Genomic DNA, 22,769 nt, shown 5'->3' with positions numbered 1-22,769 from the left:
TTTAAAAGAAAACAAACAAACAAACAAACAAACAAAAAAGACGTCTGAACGTAGATATGTCTACCTGAGAAATTTAAGTCTGGAGGGAAGCCTTGGAGGCATGTATTCAACATTGCTGTTTCAACATCCCATACCTGCAGCGCAGCCTCTGCCTCCTCGAGAGCTGGCCGGGCAGCTTCGAGTTTCTCCTCAGCGATGGCCTTGTCAGCTGAAATGCTGTCCACAATGGCCTGCGCCTTGTCCTTCACCTTTTGTACCTCTACCTTCACTCGCTCTGCTGCCTGGGCTTTTACTGTCACCTCCTTCAACACCTGCACAAGAAAACAAACACACATTATAAGTGACAGAGAAATTATTTGAAGCTGGGAGACTTTCTCAGCTGAGAAAAGATCGTAAGTGTGGTTAAGTAGAAAACAGAATGCTCAATCCAATGGGAGATGGCAGATCTGAGCATTTGTAACACTGAAGAGGCTCTACCTGATATAGAGGTCTCTGTATAACAAGAGTGAGTGTTCACGAATGGAGGGAAAAAAAGAGACGGCTTAAACTGCTTCACTTATGCTGAAGCATGACTGTAAAAAATACACATTCGTCCCATTAAACATCTATTTGTCTTATTTCTCTCTGCAAGAGGGTAATTTTACGCAACAATACAATATTCCCCAAACAATCACTGGAAAGCCTGATTCCCAGCAACGGACACAATAAACACTTCATCTCTTCATTCTGTGTTCACTTTCTTATTAATGCATGAAACTTTATATTAGTGTCTAATACAAACTAGCATGTATCCATTCAATTCTGTTGATTAGTTCATAGACCGTGTTGCTGTTTTAATAAAAATGCAACTAAAAAGCCAGCTGAAGCATTCTGTATGCTTGTTGAACCTTAAACCCACACACATACAAATAAAAATCCCCTCCCTGCCTACAAACGTACCATATCAGCCTTGTCATTGGCAATCTGTAGCTCCTTCTCTTTCACCTCCAGTTCTTTGCTGAGAGCTGCCACTGACACCGATGCCTCCTTCAGCTTTTGGAGACCAGTATTCATCCTGAAGAGGAGAAATTTTGAATACAGTTGATCAAGTCAAATATGATTACAGCAAACTTGTTGCTTCTGTGTACTGTCTGTCTACTATCTGGGTTTCTGTTTGCTTAAATGGCAACACAACTTGCATATGTTATCATTTGCACAACATTGTTGAACTCATTTTGAACAATTTACCTGTTGGCCAAAGTCTGAACTTCAGACCTCTTTTCTTTATAGATGGTTTTGTAGCCTTGAATGAAGGATAAATAAGACTTGGGTGTGACATGGGTGGAGCGTCGGTATCTAAATTCAAACAAATTGGGTTACATTAATACTGCAACATGCTAAATATTATGACAATCATCATGCGTTGCAGACACACATAAAACAATCTTCACATATATGCATATAATCTTCAAACACACATATATATATATACATATATATTAGGGGTGCAACGATATTCGTATCGATATTGAACCGTTCGATACAGTGCTTTCGGTTCGGTACGCATATGTATCGAACAATACAACATTTGTAATTTATTTTATCAACTTTCCTTCTGACAATGCTGTCTGTGTGGAGCGCTCAGTGAATCTGCGTTCGACTACTCCGCCTAGGCTGCACTGTCGAGCGCAGATCCACTGAGCGCTCCACACAGACAGCATTGTCAGAAGGAAGAGCGCAGGGCAAGCTAGCGAGACAGAAGTTAAGCTCTCCTTGCAACATGGCAAATTGAACCTCCCCCACCCTCATTCAGATCTGGCGTTTGGAATTATTTTGGTTTTCATGTGACGTATGACCCTGAAGGTAAGCGCGTCATGGACTAAAGTAAAACAGTATGTTGGATGTGCCACGCAATGCTCAATTACATGGGTGGGAGCTAGTGTGTTAGCGCAGTTAGTTCGTTAACGTGTTGGCCGTCTAGCCCCATGCACGGGGCTATCAGGGGTAGCTCGTTAACGGAGATTTGCCGTGTTGTGGCGTTAAGGTCATTTTAACGAGATTAACCTGAAAGCACTAGTGGGAACACAACGAATATGACTGCACATTTACGCCGACATCATCCTAGTGCAAAGACAAAAACAACAAGCATGCTACTAACTTTAGCCGAGTCATTTAGACAGCTGTTAGCACATGATTCTCCTTATGCTGCTGAGAATATAGCCCAGAAGAAGCGGATAGCATAGCTTTTATTTTGGAAAGAGGCATTTCTCTGTAATAAACTCTCTTTTCCAAAGATGAGTGATTCCTCAATCAGATACAGGGCTCGCAAAATCGCTAGCCCGACGTCCTGGGGCTAGCGATTTTTTTCAGACGGGCTACCCTGCCCGTCGGGCTATTGTAGGAAGGAAAAATATATGTCAATGCTTTTGCATTCTTTCAGAAATGTAGCTGGGTAATTATGTCATTGGCATCGGTGAGCCACTGTCAATATGTGACATATTGAAGTCGCGTTTGAATTTGCGCTTGTTTTTTTGCTTTCACTTTGCAATCTTGCGAACTGTGTATAGAGAGCGACAGCACTGATCTGTGAGTGATGATAATTTGTGCACCAATTCCTCTGACATCGTCTTATTAATCGTTAGCTTACTATGCAAACATGACAAGTGAAATCTCCCGCAGCTTAAACATGTGAGAGGTTGATCGCGCAGAGAATCGCTGAGCGTTATGTGAGTGTGTGTGTAAAAGCAGCAGGATTTATATTTCAGTTCTGCTGAGCCAAATAAGACAGGTCGGGGTGAAGAAGTGACAGCCAAAGAAAAGCTTACCACAAAACGGAAAAGTTATGACAAATGAGACTATAAGGCAAAAAGAAAGTGCAGCTTTATGGTTTCATGGACAAAAGAATTTCTGTGGCTGCAATATGACGAGCTAAATAACCAGAGCTGCACATAAGTGGTCCGCAGGTGCGCATTCGCTGTCAAAATAAAAAACACGCACAAGGGTTAGGGTTAAATTTAAAAACTGTACTTTTGAGTTAAAATATATATTTATAATTTTAATAAATGACAAATTAAAAAGGCATGAACAATTTTTTTGTATCGAAAAAACATCGAACCGTGACACCAAAGTATCGAACCGAACCGTGAATTTTGTGTATCGTTGCACCCCTAATATGTACTGTACCTCTGGAAGTAGTCCACACATTTCTCCGCTACACCATCCTGGAAGGAGCCCATGCACTGAACTACCTCACATTTAACCTGGGCTGAGCAGTCTATGTCATAAACAGACAGGAAGTGCTCTGAAACTGAAGGACAGGAAGAAACGAGACAGGACATTATTAACTGAAGAAAAACCTCAGAGAGCGCAAAGAAAGTCGATATCTTGTATTCATATAACAGCATCCACTTTGAAATAAACAGAGTATAACATGTACCGCATACATTTTTGAAAAGAAATGCGAGCACCAGACAGGTCACATTTGTGAAAATAAAACTGTGTGTTAAAAATACCTGCAACCAGTGCATCTTTGGGCCAGCGGCTGAACCAGTCCATGGTGCAACCAGAGATCAGCGCCGGAAACTTCAACGCTCGGTTCCGGAACTTCTCCCCAACAGGGGAAAAGCACAGAATGACGTGGAGATTATGTCGAACTCGTGACATGAAGTAATCGTACAGGTTTCCGTTGGTTGGAGGTCGCCGGGGAAACTCTCGCTTCATGACAGGGATGAGATCATTGAGGATATCATCTATTTCGTCACGGGCAAACAAGTTGGACACCTGAAGGCAGAAACATGCAGTTGTGTCTCTGATATCACAATACTGACGGACCTAACCATAGTTCGCTCGTTTAACACTTTTCTTAATTTCGGCTGTCGTCTCTTACAACTCATGGCCGCAGCGTTTTTTAGCTGCGTCCAACAACTGCCAGGTCCCGGCATACTTTTTTTAACAGGGGGGTGTGATGAGCTGATGGAGCTCCGATGTGTCTCATCCTCCCCTGCAGCCATTCCCAAGCCACACCCCGCCACAATCCATGTACCTGTACTGCTGTGTATTTTAAAGCTCAAACATTTCTACTCCGATAATAGTGCCAACCAAATCTTTTACAGAGTAATTTTTCAATCTGATCTGATCAAAGATTTCCCATACAGAGATCTAGCAGTTGCAGCTTTTAAATGCAGTGATTAGCACTGTCACCTCACAGGAAGGCTGTGGGTGCAAACCTTGGACGTTCTCTTCAAATACAATGGCTTCCTCCCACAGTCCAAAGACATGAATGTTAGAAACATTCATGTATTTCCCTACACAATACTGTGTTTTATTGACCATTTTTTAACATTATTTTAATTGGATCTTCTTCTTCCTCACACTTCACAATAGTTGTCACTTCTTCTTACCTCAACCTCTTTCCTTAGCAATTTCAGTAGAAGTGTATATTGGTTGGCTGATGAACTAAATGTATGTGACTGCTGGCAAAAAATCTTGAAATGGTGAGTTTTAAAACAGCTTGCTGGGTGGGTACAAGTTTAACCAAGTGGATGAAGGTACGAGATTCACTGTTTAAATGTTTTAAGCTGAGTCATTTCTCCAAATCCCCAGTTTCCATTAGAGAGAACATGTAACTCAGATTTAAGAAAGTGAAACAGTGTCATGGGGGACTATGTGGTGTTGTGGTAAGTGTCCCTAACCATCTGTTACTCTCACACAAAAAAACAATATCACGATAACAGCTTGCTTTTCCTTTTTGTTTCTCATCTCTGTCACTTTCTCTCACACACAAACATCCTAATACTACTGCAACACAAACTCCCTCCTACAACCAAACACAAACATAACCTACAAACCTCTCACCTACACACAAACAATAAAAAAACAACAACAATATCGTTCTACCCAGGTCACCACTTAAATTTACCCCACCTGGTAATGCAGCTGCTGCTTAAACTGTTATCAAGCCATGGAGGCAGAAGAAAAGGTGACATGGGAGCAGGGGGGAAAGGCCAAAGATGAGGAGGAAAGGAAACAATAATACTATTATCAGGCAGACAGCGAAATAGAACATGCAGACACGTTTACATACACGAGATTAGAAAAGAGGAAGTGCCGGTTGAAAATGTAAAGAAAAGAAGACAAAAAGATGGGAAAATAAATAATTGAAAGAAGGGAAAACAAGTGGGAAACTAACAGGGAAAAAGCAACTGCATGGCTCTTATCATGGTGTTCCCATAGTGTTAAATGTCAAATCCAATGATATCCACTGACTTCGAACAGTGTAAGAGCTTCAGCTTGGTGAGTGCTGGTAAACCTCACTGGAAGCTTAATACTTGTCACATGAATTGATCTGACTTCTGACCTCTTTTATTAAGTGACTTCCCGAATAACAAAATGTAAATATACGGAGTTCAAAATAAGGGCTTTGAAAGTTGTCTAAATATCCCGTGGTGGCAAAAATTCATACAACCCCTCCCAACTGTGTAAACAAACATGGAGAGGAGGAGAAAAGATGAGAAGGAAAGGGAAGAGAAAATATAACCATCGAGTAGAGAGAAGACAGTAAGAAATGTGCATAAGAACTAGCGGGGAAAAAATCAAAGGGCAGGACAAAGATGAAAACAAAATTCTGGGAGTGGAGAAAGAGTCTTTCAGCAGATGTAATGAAGAATGCTGTAGTACACAGAGGTGTACTTGTATGTGATTGTCCATTATAGTTTCATTTCATTACAAATATCAAAGAGAAAATAACTGCAACTCGGTCATAATGGTGAGGAAAATACACTTTTAAAATTGCACTGAACTGATACGACTCGTGCTCTCTTAAGATTGCATTCATGAAATGTTTACTGCACTCAAAGAGGAATGCAGTGCTAAAACAAAATGTTGTCTTCTAACATGCTTCTTTATCCTGCTCTTTTCCTTATCTTCTCACACAGGCCTCAAAGGTTTTTCATGTTAAAATAGAGTCCTTTCTCCCAAATGTCACCAAGTAATTGCTTGTTGAGGACTATTGGGATTCTCTTTAATATTTTAAGGGTTTGACCTCACAATTTGAAGCACTTTGAGTAGACTTGTGTTGTAAACTGATGATTTTTAAACAAAACTAAATTAAGCTGACTTGAAGTGAATATACACAGCTATCTGAGCGAGTACAACAGTTTGTAGGTTTTCCAAAACTATGTGTGACTGTTAAATAGCTGGTGCCAGTGCTTTCATAAAAAGATAATATGTGAATCAGACAATTATAGTTGTGCCAAAGAATTCATAAATTGTACAGTTTTCTAATAAACACCACCTCTAAGTCCACCTCTCCAGTAACTATAAAGCAATTCAAAGGCAAATTACAAAAATATAAATATAAAATGCATGCAATATAAAACATTAAGTTTGTAAAGCATGCAAAGAAAAGCTGCAGAACAAAGACACCAGTGGATTGAAAACTTGCTTAAGGAAGCACCAAGTAGCTTTCTGTACTGTAGTGCCTTACAGACCAATTACAGTAACATTATCTAATATAAAATATCAGTATGAGTCATTCAGATGGACTATCAGACAATGAGACTCCAACCTCTTACTTAAACTTGGAACCATATATTTTTCAACACCAACACTAACTGAGCTCTGTAAACAGTTTTATAAACAGTTAAAGTTTTATGGCAGGCTTACATTTCAGACTTTATGATATAATTTTAGGGGATGAACACAAAACTTGCATTAAGTGTTGAGGAATTTTAGCCATTTAGCAGAAAAGTCAATGAAAAGTCAGTCAGTCTTTGTCCAAACCCATCTAGAAAAGCAAGAGTAGCTTTGGAAAAAAACATTTTAGAGAATATATAACTATGGTAAACCTGTATAATAAAGACAGGAAATAAAAGGTATGGATAACATTTTGAATGCCTTATGAACAGAGACTGAAGTGGCCCAGAATAATCTAAAAGGCCATTTCAGCACCTTCAGCTAATGAGCAATAAAATTTAACAGAATGCGCATTGGTGTCGCTTCCAGTGACGGCATGATACGGCTCAGTACATAATAAGAATAATTACATTTTCTGCTTAAGCTCTCAGCACATTCCATATTTCATTCTTGACCCTGTGATGGCTTTATGGTGCTGATATTATTAAAGTTACTAGCGCTAGCTAGAGGCTGTACTTTAGCCTGTTGTGCTACAGAACAGGAGTTTGAATAAATAGAGTAACTCGTTTTGTTTTGTCTTTTTTTTTTTTTTAAATAAAGGTGGGTAATTTCGAGTAACTTTTCACATAATTCAACAAATATCAGAAAACACACAAACTATGTCTGCGCATTTTGCCCCAAAATTCATTTTAGAGTTTTTAAATCAGACATGATGAGTTGCTGACTTGTGTTTTTGGTGAAACATCTTGCAAAACAAACTGAAGTATTCTCCTTTATATTATTCAAAAGTTCCATATAAATACTGCACTAGGCAGTTTGGTACAGTTTAGTGCAGGCTATGCCAGTTACTTTCAAACACTGTGTTGAAGTTAATAGTGACACACTAAGTTGGACTGGTATGGAGCAAGCTGTAGTGTTCATGGTCAATATTAGGCTGCGTCAAGTGTAGCATACATGAATTTCTATTTAAGAAGATGATGAAGATTAGATTCATCTCCCCAAATTCCATCTTTTATACTACCTTTAAAATATCTTGGGGTTAGAAATCGGCCATATAGCTTGTGAAACATGTGCTTATATCTTGTTGACTTCACTTAGCTAAATCCACAAAGAGAAATGGATATCATGGTAGCAACATCACATGGCAGCTTATCAAATAAGACTCTACTAGTGGCTCAAAACAAGTTAGAATGCAACTTATATCTAAGTAACTGTTTCCCCAAGCTATAACTCCTGATTACAAACCATAGGATATACTGTAATATCACCTGAAAAACAACAACAGAGCCAATGCAGTCCATGCACATGCACAGCACTGGATCACTACTGTCTATTAATGATATAAAAGAAGTAGAAACAACCAGATGCCTTTTTAAAGATACCTTAACCTCTCATTGATTATTTAATTTAAAACTATACAACTTTCAAACACTGCACACTGCATATTCTCTTGTTGTTCTGGTCTCACAGCCTTAACTGTGACCCACATTAAGTAGAGGATTACATTACTATGAATACGGATTATTTGGAATCTTTTCTCCTTGTGTGTGCTGCTGACCTCTCCAGATGACAGCACATTATTCATGTACTCCAAGAAGGACTCGTCTTTTATTTCGTTGTCAGTAAAGATGAAGCTGATGCCTTTTCCATGCTGGCCAGCTGTTCTGTACAAACTCTTCAGGTCATCCATCAGGTTGGATGTATTGTATGAGCTGGAAAAGAAAAGCATAAAATAAATATGCACACCCTTTCTTCACTAATAACTAATTTTACAGCTTCTAAAAATCATCCATACATAGTTAAATGCAATCAAAAAGTGCAGCAGCAGAAAACTAGATCGCACAAAAACTTTAATTCATCTATTTATGTGCCAATTTGCATGAAATTTCTCATGAGATTGAAGCTCAAACTACATTTATTGGTGAGAGCGGTTTAAAAAAAAAAGTGTCGGCGCCCCAGTTTGAGGCTTGGACGATGAAAGTGAAGCACATCTTAGCTTGAAAGTTCACCTGCTTTAGTGTGTGAATGTCAAATTTATTGAATTATAAAGAGGCAGATGAAAAATAAGTTAGAGGGAAAATGGAAGAAGCTGCAAATTGGAGATATTAACTGCATAAACAACATGAGAGAGAAACCACAGATTACTTTCATCTGGTTCTTTAATGATTATCAGTGAGATGAGATACTCCATCCTGTAGTTAATAAGAAATTATAACAACAGCCCTAAGTGGCTGGGAGTTACGCTGTGACTGCCAGACTAGATACGCATTGCTGGTTATTAAAAATAAACACACCTGTTCCCAACTCAACCCAGCAAAAGTGATGAGTTGACCAGTTTGTAAAAGAAGAAATAATATTTGAGGACAAAATAATGGCAGTTTGAGAACAATGAAGCTAGTTAAGCAAGATACAGGTAAAGAGTAACCTCTCCACTCAAGGGAGAAAAGCTGCTTAAGTGAAAAGTAACATTGTGTCAGCCATAAGGATAAAGAGCCCGGACACAGACAGCATGACTACTAGCCACTCAGGGCTGCTGTGATGATAGAAATGCTTCTTTATATGCAGTCTAGTGTGCTTCTAAGAATCCACTGCAGCATATATACCAAAATAAATGCTTTTAAAAAATCTCTAGTAGGAATAATAGTGTTAGGATAACAAAGTTTAAAAGAAATTGTGTACATTAAAGCAACAAGAAAGTCTAAGTTACTGTACAGACAGAGGGAGAGAAAGAGAGTAAATTGGGTTTGCATGAAATAAGAGAACTATCTGTACTGGATGTGCATCTGAAAATCAGTTTTATGTGTGTATCAGAGAGAGCAGATGAAAAAGAAGGAAGGGGACACACAATAGAGGTATCCGTTTTCACCAGGGATAGCTGTGAAGCTAAGAGGACAAACATGTGGTTCATTAATATTAATAGGAAACATTAAAATCTGTTTGGCGAACAAACCGGTGGAAAGTGTGACAATAAATGAATGTAGGGACTGAAGGAGGAAACTACTTGACAGGTTTGGAAGCACGAGTTAGTGATGGTGAGTTAGTATGTTAGTGAAGCCAGAGCTTCTGAGATATCATATAATTAGTATGATATCTGTACCTCTAATGAGAATATACTAGCTGCTGGGCCTGAGAGCTGATAATGCAGAATGTTTCTCATCAGTGACAAAGGTTCTGAGTTTAATGGTTTGATTATAGATGATTATATGATTAATGATTAGATTATAACTAAATCTAACGATTATAAAACAACTTTAGTTTGACATGTTTTGTGAAGGAATTACTCAGAAAAGGAAATCTGACAATGAAAGGTGTTACTACCACTCCACAATCCAATCCTTAGGAGGTTTACAACTTACACCACCCTACCTACATCATTAATAATATTAATATTAATTTTTGCCAGCACACTACCGTGTGAGCGTGATCTGGAAGATCTTGTATCCAGCTATGAACGAGGCCAATCTGGTCAGGCTCTGTTTGCCAGAACCCCCAACCCCCACCAGCAGGGCATTACCTCCCGGTGTTCGGATTATCCTCGACACCTACAAATACACACAGAGCTAGAGTCAAATAAGCATGTTTAGATTTGCAGTAAGTTGTAGGCAACAAAAGAAAATAGCAAGCAAAGTAGGAATACATTAAAAAGATAAAGTAGGAATCTGTGTCTGAGTGCAAATGTCTGGGAGTGAGCAACTGTTTGTGAACGCTCCACAATTTATACTCCTTGAAGTAAAACTGTTAGGATATTCCTTGGGCTTTAAGGTGGTCTGAAAACATTAATGGAGGACTTTGAAATGTAAAAACCCTGACTGATGAAAACGTTAGGAAGTGTAGATTATTTTGGTTGGCACAAACACGACAAAAAACTCTTTAGAGTACCTTGACCAAATGTATCATAGCATCCTGAAAGAAGACCATATCCATGCCAGTACCCCTAATACTTTCATTGTAATGGCTTAGGAACATGTTCAGACGGTCCTTTAAAGCCTCAAATGATTCAATAGGCTCGTACACTTTGGGCAAATCAAAGTCTGAGTCTTCTGGTTCTTCCCCTGTGAGGAAAAAAATGAAAGCAGGTCACAAAACTGAGAAAATCTCTTAAATATATATATATTTCAATATAGTCAGACTCAGTAGTACCTGTGGCCTCAGGGGCATCTCGCAAGAAGTCAACAAAATATCTTTCTGCTACATAGTCCACCATATTCTTGTGCTCTTCACCAAGATGTTCTTCCACCAGCTTTGCCAGGGCCTGGTCAAACCACTCCACATCATCAGGCATCGTGAATCGATCCGCTATCACACGCTTGCACTCATGTTTCCAAAGTGCCATCAACGTCTGGAAAATATATGTTACGTTATTTTTCTGTTAGACAGAAGGTAATTAGCTACATGGAATAAAGTAATAATAATAAGTAATAACAAAGTAATGACTGGTAATAGGTAAAAGCACTGGGGTAGCTTAGTTACTGCAAAACTGTATTACTAGTGTATTATTTGACTTAGGATTTTTAATGTGAAGTCAGACTGTCAGCCGATATTTTTAACCTAGTTATTTTTGACCTCAGCAAGCCTCCTGTGACAGCTCTTGCCACTCAGTTTCATACTGCTGCCACTTCCCCTGTTTGTCACTTACTCAGTCATGCATATTTGTCCTTGGAAAAATCCTGCATGTGTGACCAAAAAAAATGTTTCTCCAGTGGAAATCTCAACATGTTCTCAAGTTTTTCTTAACTACTTGTCATGTTAGAAATGAGGTAATTAAGCATGCAAAATACATCTCACCTGGACAGAGGTGACAACTTCAGCATTGGTGCTGAGCATGCCTTGCCAGATCCTGGAGAGATCCCTCAGGTTAAAGATGTAGTGGAACTTTGCAGGAGTCGGAAGCATCTTGACCTTAGTCAGCTGCCAGAGACGACGCGTGAGGGAAACCAAACGAGGTACAGTGCTCTGGACCTCCTCGCTAAAACCACGTCCTGTGTAAAAGTGGCCCTCACCGATCACGCCTGTGTCATAAAGTCGATGTTTAGAAAAGTTATATATTTTTTTCCAAAGTAAAGGATACAGTGTGTTTCGTGAAATCACTGTATGGTGGCATTTATTAGTACTTAGTTCATCCCTCTAACTTGCTGTGATATATATATGATTGGCAACTATATTACAAGCACACAACACCTACACAACTGTCTGGAAATGGTAAAATAAGAACAAATAAAATAATGTATGTCTCTCAGGACATACATTATACATTATGCCTTAGACCTTGTCATGTATGAACATGTAATGCGAAGTAATCCCCAAAATATAAATGACTGCAGAAAAATGACTTCTTGCAGTGTTTTACCCACCAAATATCTTGTCTATCGAAGCATTGGAGGGCAGCGTGCAGTTAAAGATTGAGAACTGCCTTTTCAGTCTCTGTGGTATGTCATTACGGCCCCCTCCAGGATGAATCATTGCTGCCAGGAACTGAACATCCACAATATTTGTGAACTCTCCAGGTTTTTCCAGATTGAAGAAACCATTCTGTTCCATCAGCTGCCTGACAATCTCATTAGTCACCTGTGATTGAAAGCAAGAAGCTTAAATCAAGAAAAGTTTTGTTTTTCATTTATTTATCATTAACCAGTATTATGAATGAAAAAACACCAGTAGAAATGTTATAATGACCTGGTCTCCCCACTCATTGATGACAGGCATGTTGATGTCATCTATAAAAATTGACATTTTCTTCCCAGCAGGCGGTCCATAAGTGGTCCCCATCCTCTTATCAACATAGCTCTCAACTGACCTCTAAAAAAAAGGAAAAAAGGGAGGGATGAGGCAAGAAAAAGTACAGCGAGATAAAGAAAGAGATCTTTTAATTTCAACTGAAATGTAATTCATCACAGATCATCAATATCACACATGTTCATATTCTTTAATGGCAAATGAACACAGTCATGGTGTTGGTTTTCATTATAGACCTGCTCTGTGCATAAGGCATTGCCAGGTTGGCAATGCCTTATACAACTGCCCCCTGCCTTGCATTGAAACGATTACTTTCTTCCTGTCTTTGGCTGTGTGACTGCTGTCTACTCTTACTACTTCAGCTGTATCTCATCACTCGATCGGTCCCTGAGTGTGCGCAGTAAGGAGCCTATAATATGCCTTGTTACTCAGCTGTATTCCGCCCTCTTTCCTAGTTTGTGTCTATTTTGGTTTCACTGTACTTTGCATCCATCCTTCATATCTTTTGTTTTTGGTTTTACTACTATTTGTATAAGCCTTCAGCTAATTCCTGTGTTTGATCTCTTGGTGTTACGTTCTGTTGCATCAGCTTTCATTTTTAAAGTTTGCTCTTTATTCTTGTTTACCTGCCTGTGGTGTTCTCCCCTCTTTAACTGAACGCTCCTTTTAAGTTAAAAATTCACAGAGTGACACACTTCTGTTTCTTCTAAATTAAGAGAAACGTAGGCAGGTGACCTGCTGCTTTACCTGGAACATTAGTGGTGTAGTAGCAGAAGAGAAGTTGAGACTCTTGCCTATGTGGGTCTCAGGGTCATACTTTGACATGTAGCTCTTGATGATAACAGTCTTGGCTGTTCCTTGCTCTCCAATTAGCAAAACAGCCTATAACAAACATATTTAGATTTGCCATCAGTCCAAATTATCCCAACTAACTTCCACGTTATAGGATAACATGAGAAGGACGACAGTAGAACAAGACCGCGAACAGTTAACTGTGTCCTCCAATGCAAGAGAGGCACGTCTACGGCATATTCTATGAGGAAAGATCAAAGGGAAAGTAAGAGCATATCCTCTGCGTCTGCTGAGCATAAACACATGATGCTGGTTTTGTAGTTACATTTAAATGTTTATCCAAAGTTTACTTCAGGTTGTCTCTCTGGAGAAAGTACATGACTCATTGTCAAAGTCTAAAAACAGATGAGACCTTCATAAATGTAAATATAACACATCAGAGCTGCTTTTCCACCATCCCTGGACTCGCACCAGTTTGCATACAGGGAGAACCGGTCAACCGAGGATGCGATCGCCACAGTGCTGCACACATTACTGAAGCACTTGGAACACAGGAACACCTATGCACGGCTCCTCTTTGTAGACTACAGCTCGGCTTTTAATACCATCCGGCCATACAAACTCCGTCCCAAACTCCACCAACTGGGACTTAACTCCTCTCTGTGCAACTGGATTGTGGACTTCCTCACTAACCGTAGACAGAGTGTCAGAGTGGGTAAGAACACCTCTTCCACCCTTGTGGTCAACACCGGTGCCCCTCAGGGGTGTGTTCTGAGCCCTCTGCTATACACTCTCTTCACCCATGACTGTATTTCCTCCTGCGCGTCCAATCTCATTGTTAAGTTTGCAGATGACACTACAGTGCTCGGACTTATATCCAACAATGATGAGACAAACTATAGGACAGAGGTGCAACAACTAGAGTCATGGTGCCACGACAATAACTTGGTCTTAAACACCAAAAAGACCAAGGAGATCATTGTAGATTTCCGGAAGAGGGGTCATAACAACCATCTGCCTCTCTTCATTGGCAGTGAGGCGGTGGAGAGGGTGAGCAGTTTTAAATTCTTGGGGGTAACTGTGACCGAGGACCTGTCCTGGGGCAACCATATCACCTCAGTTGTACGGAAGGCCCAACAGCGCCTCTACTACCTGAGGAGACTGCGGAGCGCACACATTCCCAGATCTCTGATGTTGAACTTCTACAACTGTGCCATCAGCAGCGTTCTGACGTATGGATTTCTAGTGTGGTTCCCCAGCTGCACCAAGGCCGATCAGCAAGCACTCCAGCGGGTGGTGAAAGAAGCTGGCAGAATTATTGGAACAAGTCTGCCAGAGATCAGTAACATCTTCCCCACTCGCTGTCTGAGGAGGGTGCACAGTATCCTGCGGGACCAACATCACCCTGCGCGCCACCTTTTCCATCTGCTGCCCTCAGGGAGAAGGTACAGGTCTATACAGGCCAGAACATCCAGACTGGCCAACAGCCTGTATCCACAGGCTGTGAGGCTCCTGAACTCTCTGCCCCCCTCTCACGGACAATAACCATATCCAACTTCTTAATAGCAATGAACTGGTCTGCATTGGTGCATCATATCTTTATTCTCTTCCCCCTCCTGCCCCCCCCCCCCTCTTTCTTAAACAGATAACTATCATATCTGATATCATATCTCACAGTACAATAATATTGAATGGGTTGCACTGTTGTATTTTGTCATGTTTCTCAGGTCTTTGTCTGAATTTCTACGAACATTATTGCTAAGGATTGTCTTATTGCATTGGAGTCACACTGGGTTAAATATGTACACTTGGGTTTTAAGGGGTATTTATTATTTTCTTCTTTTTTTTGGGTTGTATGGAAGCCCCAAACGCAATTTCATTGTTCTTGACAATGACAATAAATAAATACTATAGAGGATTTAGAAAAGACACAAAACACTCAAGAACAGGAAGGTCAGATTAGACTTTGAAAACAGAAAACAGCTAAAAAGAGCCTTGCACAATTATCCAAAAACTAAAACTAAGATTGCTTGTGCCAGAATGATGGGAAAAGAAAAGTATGTGGAACATCATCACATTGTCTATCAAACATGGAGAAGGCAGTTTAACACTACGCGTTAAAGCATGCGCGTGTAGGCTGTCACTGGAAGCGGGTCACTAGTGTTTGCTGATGATGGAAATTACTCTAACTGGTAACCATACCTTGCCTTGCTTTGCAATAGTCTGGGTTAGGAAGTCTGTTCTAACGTTGTCCACATTGGGGACCAAAATTGAGCTGTACTCTGGTGTGAATTCAGATGGATAAATGTATTCCTCCACTCTGGTGTTCCAATGGACCCAATGACCTGGAAAAATATTTAATTTAATTTTAATAAGATAAAGCTTGTTGTAGAGATCAACACAAAATATGAAAAAAAAAAAAATTCAAAATAATATTAATCCAAGGATATTAATTTAGTTTATCACTAAAAATAATTTTATATACACATATGTACTTTCCATAAGTACAACATGAGACATAATGTCTCTGCCTACCCAGTAACTAAACAACGCCATCTGACTGAAAGTTAATGAAGCCATGCTTACCATCTGCTGTGACATAGTAGTCAAACATGGTGTCCTCACTGTCAGGAGGAATGTCTGGCAAGTTTAGATGAATACTCTTGTTTCCTCTAAGCCAGATTTCCATCTTCCTCCGATCATCCAGTTCAAGTACGGCCCCAGCGCTCCACATTAGTGCAAAGACATAAAGCCGCTCCAAGAACTCTCTGGATAAATCGCCACACTGCTCCTGTAAATTGATATCCATTTTAAGATGAGGAAATTCAGGGATCATTAAAAGAACCCAAAAAGGAGATGAGCACTTCATAAGTTAGGCCAAGTCTATGAAACTGAACATACAAAATATATGGACAAAACTATGAGTCCCAGTCTGTATAATGGGTATAAATGTGCTTAAAAAGGTTTTGAAAACATAAATACAAGTTGGTCTCACTATAAATTTCCACTTCTACTTCAAGAGTCACTTATCAATGAAATATTCATTAGCTGCTGTTCGTGTGCATGTCCAGTGGATGGGAATACCTCACCTTAGGTGGTATGAGTCCCTGTAGCATGTTTATGCATTGCATGATTACAAAGGCCTCTAGCATGTCCATTTTGAACTCTAGTGACTGCACGCAGAAGCGGTAGAGCTCAGAGAAAGACGAAGAGAAGAGCTTTCTCAGTATCTCTGCCTCATGTGGGGACCGTTTCTTCAACCAGCCCTAGAAGCAGCAACAGCATGACTCTATTTAGTCAAAACTACATGCAGTGCACAGGTTTTAAATTATATGATTCACAAGTAAATATTGCCTTAATATACCTTGATTTCAAACTTTTACGAAATGAAACAAAAATAATTACAACCGGTTTTTCACCTCTAGTATGGGGATCCAGGTGAGCACAGAGGAGCTCATGAACACCATGCCATTGCGTGAGACGGTGGCTGGAGAGGCATTGTCGATGTTATGCGGCTCAAATACCACCTTGCAGTTGGGAGCCATTGGTATTCGGTCTCCATTTGCGAGTGTAAGAGTTCTGTTGTCATCCAAAACTGAATTTAGGTTTTCAATCCAGATGGCGTCAACTGGCCCATCCAGCACTATCCAGATGTGCTCTCCTGTGAGGGAAACAAAGTGTTTGTTTACATGATTACGAAAATGAGGTGGTATGAAGACCTTGTGCTGTCACCCTCAAGCAAAAATGAGCTACATTTCTGAATATGAATTTAGTGCAGACAAAAGAGTTCAAAATGTTTTCTTGGCTAACCAGCAATCATGAGCTATCAGTTTGCAAGAAAAACAACAACTGAGTCATTTATTTTGTGGAATTTTAAATATGAACAAAGAAATCCGTTTCTCCTCGCTCTCCTCCCAGTTGGAAAACATCCAAAAACAGAAACACAAAAGACAAATTGCGTCTGAAACAAGCAAAAGGCTGACGTTGTCTGACGTTCAGGCAATATCGCACGATAAAGCTGCTGTTTGAATGTGGTTTACACTCTAAATGCTGAGAAATCAGTTCCTTTGAGTATGACTACTACATGAGCACGTGTTTTACACAGAAGTTACCAGATGATACACACAAGGCTGTTTCTGCATCAGTTAAAACACAATGAGCGTGGACAGCACACAGCTGTTTTCACAAAGTACTTCTTTTCTTTGAGGAATATCTACTTGACCCAGGAGCTGCTGCCCTGTCACATTGCCACATCTACTTTTCTACACTGGAATTCACTCTGTCCAAAGTAGCAAGCTCTGCAAATGAACAGGAAGTAGCAGCAGGAAAATAATGCAAATACGCAGAGAACACCCCACTCATAGATATGCAAAACACCATCAGAACAAGTAATTAATAGATGAGATGTGTACTTAGACGCATAAAAGCAAACATGGAATGCATACGCAATTGCCCGCAGACATTTTTAATTATCCGTGTAAGCTTAGAACTAAATAGGAAGATTAAACAGAGCTTTGTTTCCTTTGAACCTTCCAACGTTGTCCCAACGTATTAATACTTAATTGCAATAACCTACTTGAACTGGTTTGTCAAAGTTCTCATGGAAAACAATGTTTACCAATGATTTTTTGCTTTATTAATACCCAAGTGTGACATATGTGCACAATAAGAAACTTTTTGGACCTTTCTTTGCTCTCAGTGTTTTCCTCCACAGTGTAGAGAAGATGCCATCAGTCCAGTCATTTGTGGCCACATCTAGTCTGCCAAACATCTGAGGTGCAGTAATGGCTTTGGGGTTCATGCGCATCTCTCTGTGAGAATGACCACATTCTGGAAGAAAATTAGATATTAGCAGAAACATGTTCTGTTTTCCTAAAGTTAATATAATGGATAATATAATACTTTAATGGAGCAATAATTATATTAAACACATGACAAGGTCACAAAAGTAACAATATTACCCTAAAAATATGTAGATTTAATAAGATACCCCATAAATTAAATAGATATCTCGTCCCAGTATGAGTATATTTCTTCGGTTATTCTGTTCACATATTCGTGTCTACAGTACAATAGATTCAAAACAAGCTTACCACAAGTTGGTGTCTTTTTCTTTAAGCTCACATGCGACAAAATACACTAAATCCTACCTGTCATAGCTTTCATAAGCGTGTGTATACAAGTTGTCTTTCCAGCCCCACTGGGCCCCAGGGCCATCATGCCATGTCGGACTCTTTGAGTCTCGTACAGCTGGATGACCTTTAGCTTCCAAGGAGGATGGTTGATTAGGCCTGCATCCTCCACCTGAAGAAACAAAGTAGTTACAATTCCAGCTATTTTTGTAACAATAATGCTTTTACTGTATTTACAAGTATAATAACTTAGTATACAGTCGTGGTAAAAAGAAAGCACACCTTCAGTCAATTTTAAGGTTTCACACATCAAAACATCTTTTTTTTTTTAATTAAAAAAATGAAGCCAAAATGCAGAAGCAATATATGAAAAACTAAACTAATACTATCAAATGCACTTGCTTAACTGATCAGCAACAAAACAGCATAAAATCTAAAAGTTCCAACTTTTAATTGCATCTCTCCCTTCCTGCACTGTTTTTCACAAGTCCTCGGGTTAGGTCCTTTACAAATAATAAATGCCACTATTTGTATCCTTCTCGATGTCCTGTCCTGAGGTCTGACATGACAAATACGGCGGCCTCACTCTCCATTAGGCTTTTGGACCGTCTTACTCAGCCTTCGCATTTCTCTTTCTGCCTCTTTCCATTGTTTCCCCTTCCTGTTCCCCCCATCTTGCAAACTTGGTGTTACTGTGGATTTTCACTCTCCTCGTCAATAACAGATAAATCCATTCTCCAAACTCTCCTACCTGTTTGTCAATGGCAGCTTCTAGTTCAGGGTAGCCCGCTTTGTCAAGTTGGATGCCCGGGAAGAGGTCTTCAATCAAGCTCAGAAAAAGTGGCTCATCCTCATCGATCTAAACGCATGTGCACACAAATTTGCAAAACCCAGTGAAAACATGAAATATCAGCATGGTTATCTTTTTGATGCCCTATTGTGTACATTGTAGACTTACCAGTTTTGAAAGGTTCATGTCCCTTAGAACCCTCATGACAATGGTAGACTCTGTATCACTGGGGTTGGCTCGCTTGGCTGCTCCCAGAGTTCGCAGAACTGACAGAATGTTGCGCAGGCCAAAATCATAGTGAACCTGAACATTCATAAATATCATTTTAGTTTCATTTACATTAATGGAAACCCGTGCAACCTTGTTGTTAAGTCATGTGACAATGATACCTCCTCCAAACTAACTCCTTTTCTGACCCCATTCCTACAAGCATCACACTCTATTTTCAGCAGCCTGTGTGTCAGTAAGACTTTTTATGCATTTTTAGCTGCAGCTTGTTTATGCTCCCACACTCAGTGCAAGTTCTACCACTTTCCACTTGTTACTGCAAGGTTAAAAGGAAGATCTTCAATTTTTATACCTGCTTGGACAGTTGCTCCTCGCACAGCTTGTAAAGCGTGAAGAATTTGCGTGCAAGCTCCATGTTGTCGATAAACCCACAACTGGCCAGTTTTACCCTAATAATGATTTGACGGTCTGGAACCATCATGGCCACGGAGCGGAAGTTGATCTTCAGGTTTTCAGGAAGCTCCTGACGACCTGCATAACCTGGATTCTGATTACATGGAGAATAACAAAAAAAAAGATATTAATGGAGTAAAACAGAAATAAAACATTTAATGATAATTAGGAGTAAATGCTACATTGCCCATTCTACTGCATTGGAAATTTAGATCAGTGGTCCCCGGGCCTCGGACCGGTACCGGTCCATGAGTCGTTTGGTACCGGGCCGCGAGAGTTGAGGCTCAGGTGTGAAATGTATGGTTTTCAGGGTTTTTATCGGTTTTCTGCGTTATTTTGTCATCGTTTTTATCGTTAACTCAGTTTTCCTGGGTCTTTTCACGTGTGTTATGAATAACTCTTCTATTTTTCAGTAGCGGTACTAGTTTTATTTTGTTGTATTTTTCCGCGACACCTTAAAGGCCGGTCCGTGAAAATATTGTTGGGCATAAACCGGTCCGTGGCGCAAAAAAGGTTGGAGACCGCTGATTTAGATGACAGACTAGAATGCAACAACAATGAAACTAAATGGATGAAGTTTATACTGGAATGTAGTTCATCTTCATCACAAACGCTACCCTTCAACTTCAGCAGACACAGCCTACAGACACAGCCTGTTTCACAAAGCTTGTCTATACTAATGTACACACACACACACACACACACACACACACACACACAGAATAAAAAAGAGGAAAATGATCTCTGACCCCTCTCGCCACAGGGAGGAATTATTCCACTGTTATGTTTAATGACTTGCCTCAGGACAGCAAATGAGGCAAGGAGATAAAGCGATTTAACTATTACTCTAAGAAATAAATCACATGAAATAGCAGGCAGAGCCCAAAGTTTAATTCAAAAACTGACTTATAAAATATTACATGTTAGAGTTCAATTTAGTGTTATTTGTGATTCATTTCAGTTTTCAAGATTAAAAATTTTGCTTTAAAAAAAAAGGAATCATTATGCGATAAATCTAACAGCCAAGAGTAAATATTGATGTCCATGCATGCACAGCATGTCCAGGCACCATCTGAAACAGATACAGTTCATACACTTCAATATTCATTCTGTTAACTAAGGTGTCATTTACTGATGTTAAGAACTGCCTCCTTTAGATATTTCCTCTGACCAGTCAAATAGATATTAGCAGTCTTGTTCTACTTCCATCACTAACCATGGTAAGGAAGATGCCAAACTCTGGGTTCATGTCCACATTGTCTCCATCTGTGAAGACAAAATTTTTGCGACGTTCCTTCTTGCAGGTGAGAACTATCGCGATCTGCTGGGCTGCCACAGAAAGAACTGGGAGGTCGATGCGGTTGAACTCGTCAAAACAGCCCCACGAACCAGACTGAGCCAGACCTGGTAAATCACATAAACACAGAGCTATGGTCCGTCCGCTGCAAACAAATAAGATATCTGACATTACATATTGTGTGATTGTTGTTTTTTTTTATCTGTATTGTTATGATTTATTAGCAAAAAAAAACCCCCACAGGTCTATAACCTGATAACTCAAACCCTTAAACTTCTTTCTGGGTATATATTTATTGTCACGGTCCTGGGTCGGTGACCCAGTGTTTTGAGTTTTGTTGTGTTTTTGATCTTTGAGTTCATCATGGTTATCACTGTTAGTGTTTTGGTTTCTGTCTCAGTATTTCTAGCTCTCTAGTTTGTTGCTCTGTGATTTCTAGTTCTTGTTCCCGTGTCCCTATGTTCAGTGTCAAGTCTGTGTCTCTGTGCCTGTTGTGCTTCCAGTGTGTCTGGTTTTGCTTCACCTTGTCTCGTTAGCTCTGATTTCTCCCCGAGCTGTGTTTCCCTCCTGTCTCCCGTTCCCTGATTGCTCCAGTCCTGTGTTTTCCTTGCTCTGTGTCATGTCGTACCCTCACCATGCTGTCTGTTTTTTCCCCTCCGAATTCCTGAGGAAATTCTAGTTCCCAGTCCTGGTTTGTTTTCCTAGTTTGTGCTTCTTAGTTTTTAGACTCAAGTGTCCAGTTTAGTTTCGAGTTTTCTAGTTTGGGGTTTTGGTTTGTTTTTTGTGAAGTTTAATCTTTATGTAAAGCCTCCCAGCAATAAACGCTGCCTCTTTAAGTTGATTCTGTCTCATGAGTTCTGCAATTGGTACGTACTTCCTGCTTGCCACACAGTCTATCATGACACTTATAGCATGACTTTACTTAGTGATTCTCACCTTTAAATATTCTCCCCAAGCCTCTGAAGTCCATCTGGTCAGAGCAGTTGAAGACCACAACGTACTTTCCCAAACAGCGACCCATGTCTTTTATGGTCTCGGTCTTTCCTGATAACAAAAGGCAACATTTTCACAGCCTAAACTGAAATGCAACCATTTGTATGCTGATAGAAAACCTGACAACAAATGATCTCATAATAGAAACTATCAAAGCTAACTCTGTAATGAAGCCGTTCCCGACTGAGATAGCTGTGTTGTTTGATTCTTCATTTAAATGACCTGAGTTGTATAGAGTCTAGAAGGGTAAATTATCTATATTTAAAATGGTTAAATTCAATTACTTTAACACTTGGCAAACCTTGGAACAGCTTTTTAACATGTCTGTCCCATTCCGAAATCATAAGTTTTGCATACCAGTTCTAGGTTTTCATTCCTATAAAATGTTGCATTTTCTTTTTGATTCAATGTAATTTCCAAAAAATAGATAGATACTGTGTGACTAATTTTCATACCTGTTCCAGCTGGACCAGCAGGTGCTCCACCCATACTCATACCAAGAGCTTGGGCTAAAGTGATGTAACACCTGTCCAATTGTAGACACACAAACATAATAACAATCTAATTTCATAAATCATGAATCATTTCATAAATTCATAAGCTAATAATATCCATACTCAAAATGACCACAAATGAACGTGATCTCATTCTCCACAAGGTTCAAGGATTAAGCTTTAGAACCCTGCCCCTGAAGCTGATGGGGATTCAGCGATTTGCTCAAGGACACATCAGCAATCAG

At 39.7% G+C, this 22,769-nt stretch overlaps 1 protein-coding gene across 3 annotated transcripts in view; it reads right to left on the bottom strand.

Moving 5' to 3' along the window:
* The window catches only part of dnah5 (dynein, axonemal, heavy chain 5), a 118,068-nt gene that overhangs the window by 62,772 nt on the left and 32,527 nt on the right, over positions 1-22,769 (bottom strand). For all 3 annotated transcript variants that reach the window (XM_085365208.1, XM_085365210.1, XM_085365209.1), the window contains 25 exons: positions 22,486-22,556; positions 21,974-22,081; positions 20,957-21,144; positions 19,640-19,834; positions 19,228-19,362; positions 19,021-19,128; positions 18,288-18,441; positions 17,821-17,967; positions 16,557-16,798; positions 16,227-16,403; positions 15,724-15,928; positions 15,340-15,482; positions 13,093-13,227; positions 12,286-12,408; positions 11,964-12,177; positions 11,398-11,621; positions 10,753-10,951; positions 10,492-10,664; positions 10,024-10,154; positions 8,171-8,324; positions 3,492-3,759; positions 3,163-3,286; positions 1,228-1,335; positions 940-1,054; positions 135-311 (listed from right to left, as the gene is read on the bottom strand). In XM_085365208.1, coding sequence (XP_085221334.1) covers positions 135-311; positions 940-1,054; positions 1,228-1,335; positions 3,163-3,286; positions 3,492-3,759; positions 8,171-8,324; positions 10,024-10,154; positions 10,492-10,664; positions 10,753-10,951; positions 11,398-11,621; positions 11,964-12,177; positions 12,286-12,408; positions 13,093-13,227; positions 15,340-15,482; positions 15,724-15,928; positions 16,227-16,403; positions 16,557-16,798; positions 17,821-17,967; positions 18,288-18,441; positions 19,021-19,128; positions 19,228-19,362; positions 19,640-19,834; positions 20,957-21,144; positions 21,974-22,081; positions 22,486-22,556 — 4,018 coding nt within the window. The remainder of the gene's footprint in view (positions 1-134; positions 312-939; positions 1,055-1,227; positions 1,336-3,162; positions 3,287-3,491; positions 3,760-8,170; positions 8,325-10,023; positions 10,155-10,491; positions 10,665-10,752; positions 10,952-11,397; positions 11,622-11,963; positions 12,178-12,285; positions 12,409-13,092; positions 13,228-15,339; positions 15,483-15,723; positions 15,929-16,226; positions 16,404-16,556; positions 16,799-17,820; positions 17,968-18,287; positions 18,442-19,020; positions 19,129-19,227; positions 19,363-19,639; positions 19,835-20,956; positions 21,145-21,973; positions 22,082-22,485; positions 22,557-22,769) is intronic.

The sequence above is a fragment of the Diplotaxodon limnothrissa genome, linkage group LG11 (genome assembly GCF_057381915.1).
Source record: "Diplotaxodon limnothrissa isolate DT_005_m linkage group LG11, D_limnothrissa_male_GT1.1, whole genome shotgun sequence".
Classification (NCBI taxonomy): Eukaryota; Metazoa; Chordata; class Actinopteri; order Cichliformes; family Cichlidae; genus Diplotaxodon; species Diplotaxodon limnothrissa.
This window is presented reverse-complemented; position numbering and strand designations above follow the sequence as displayed.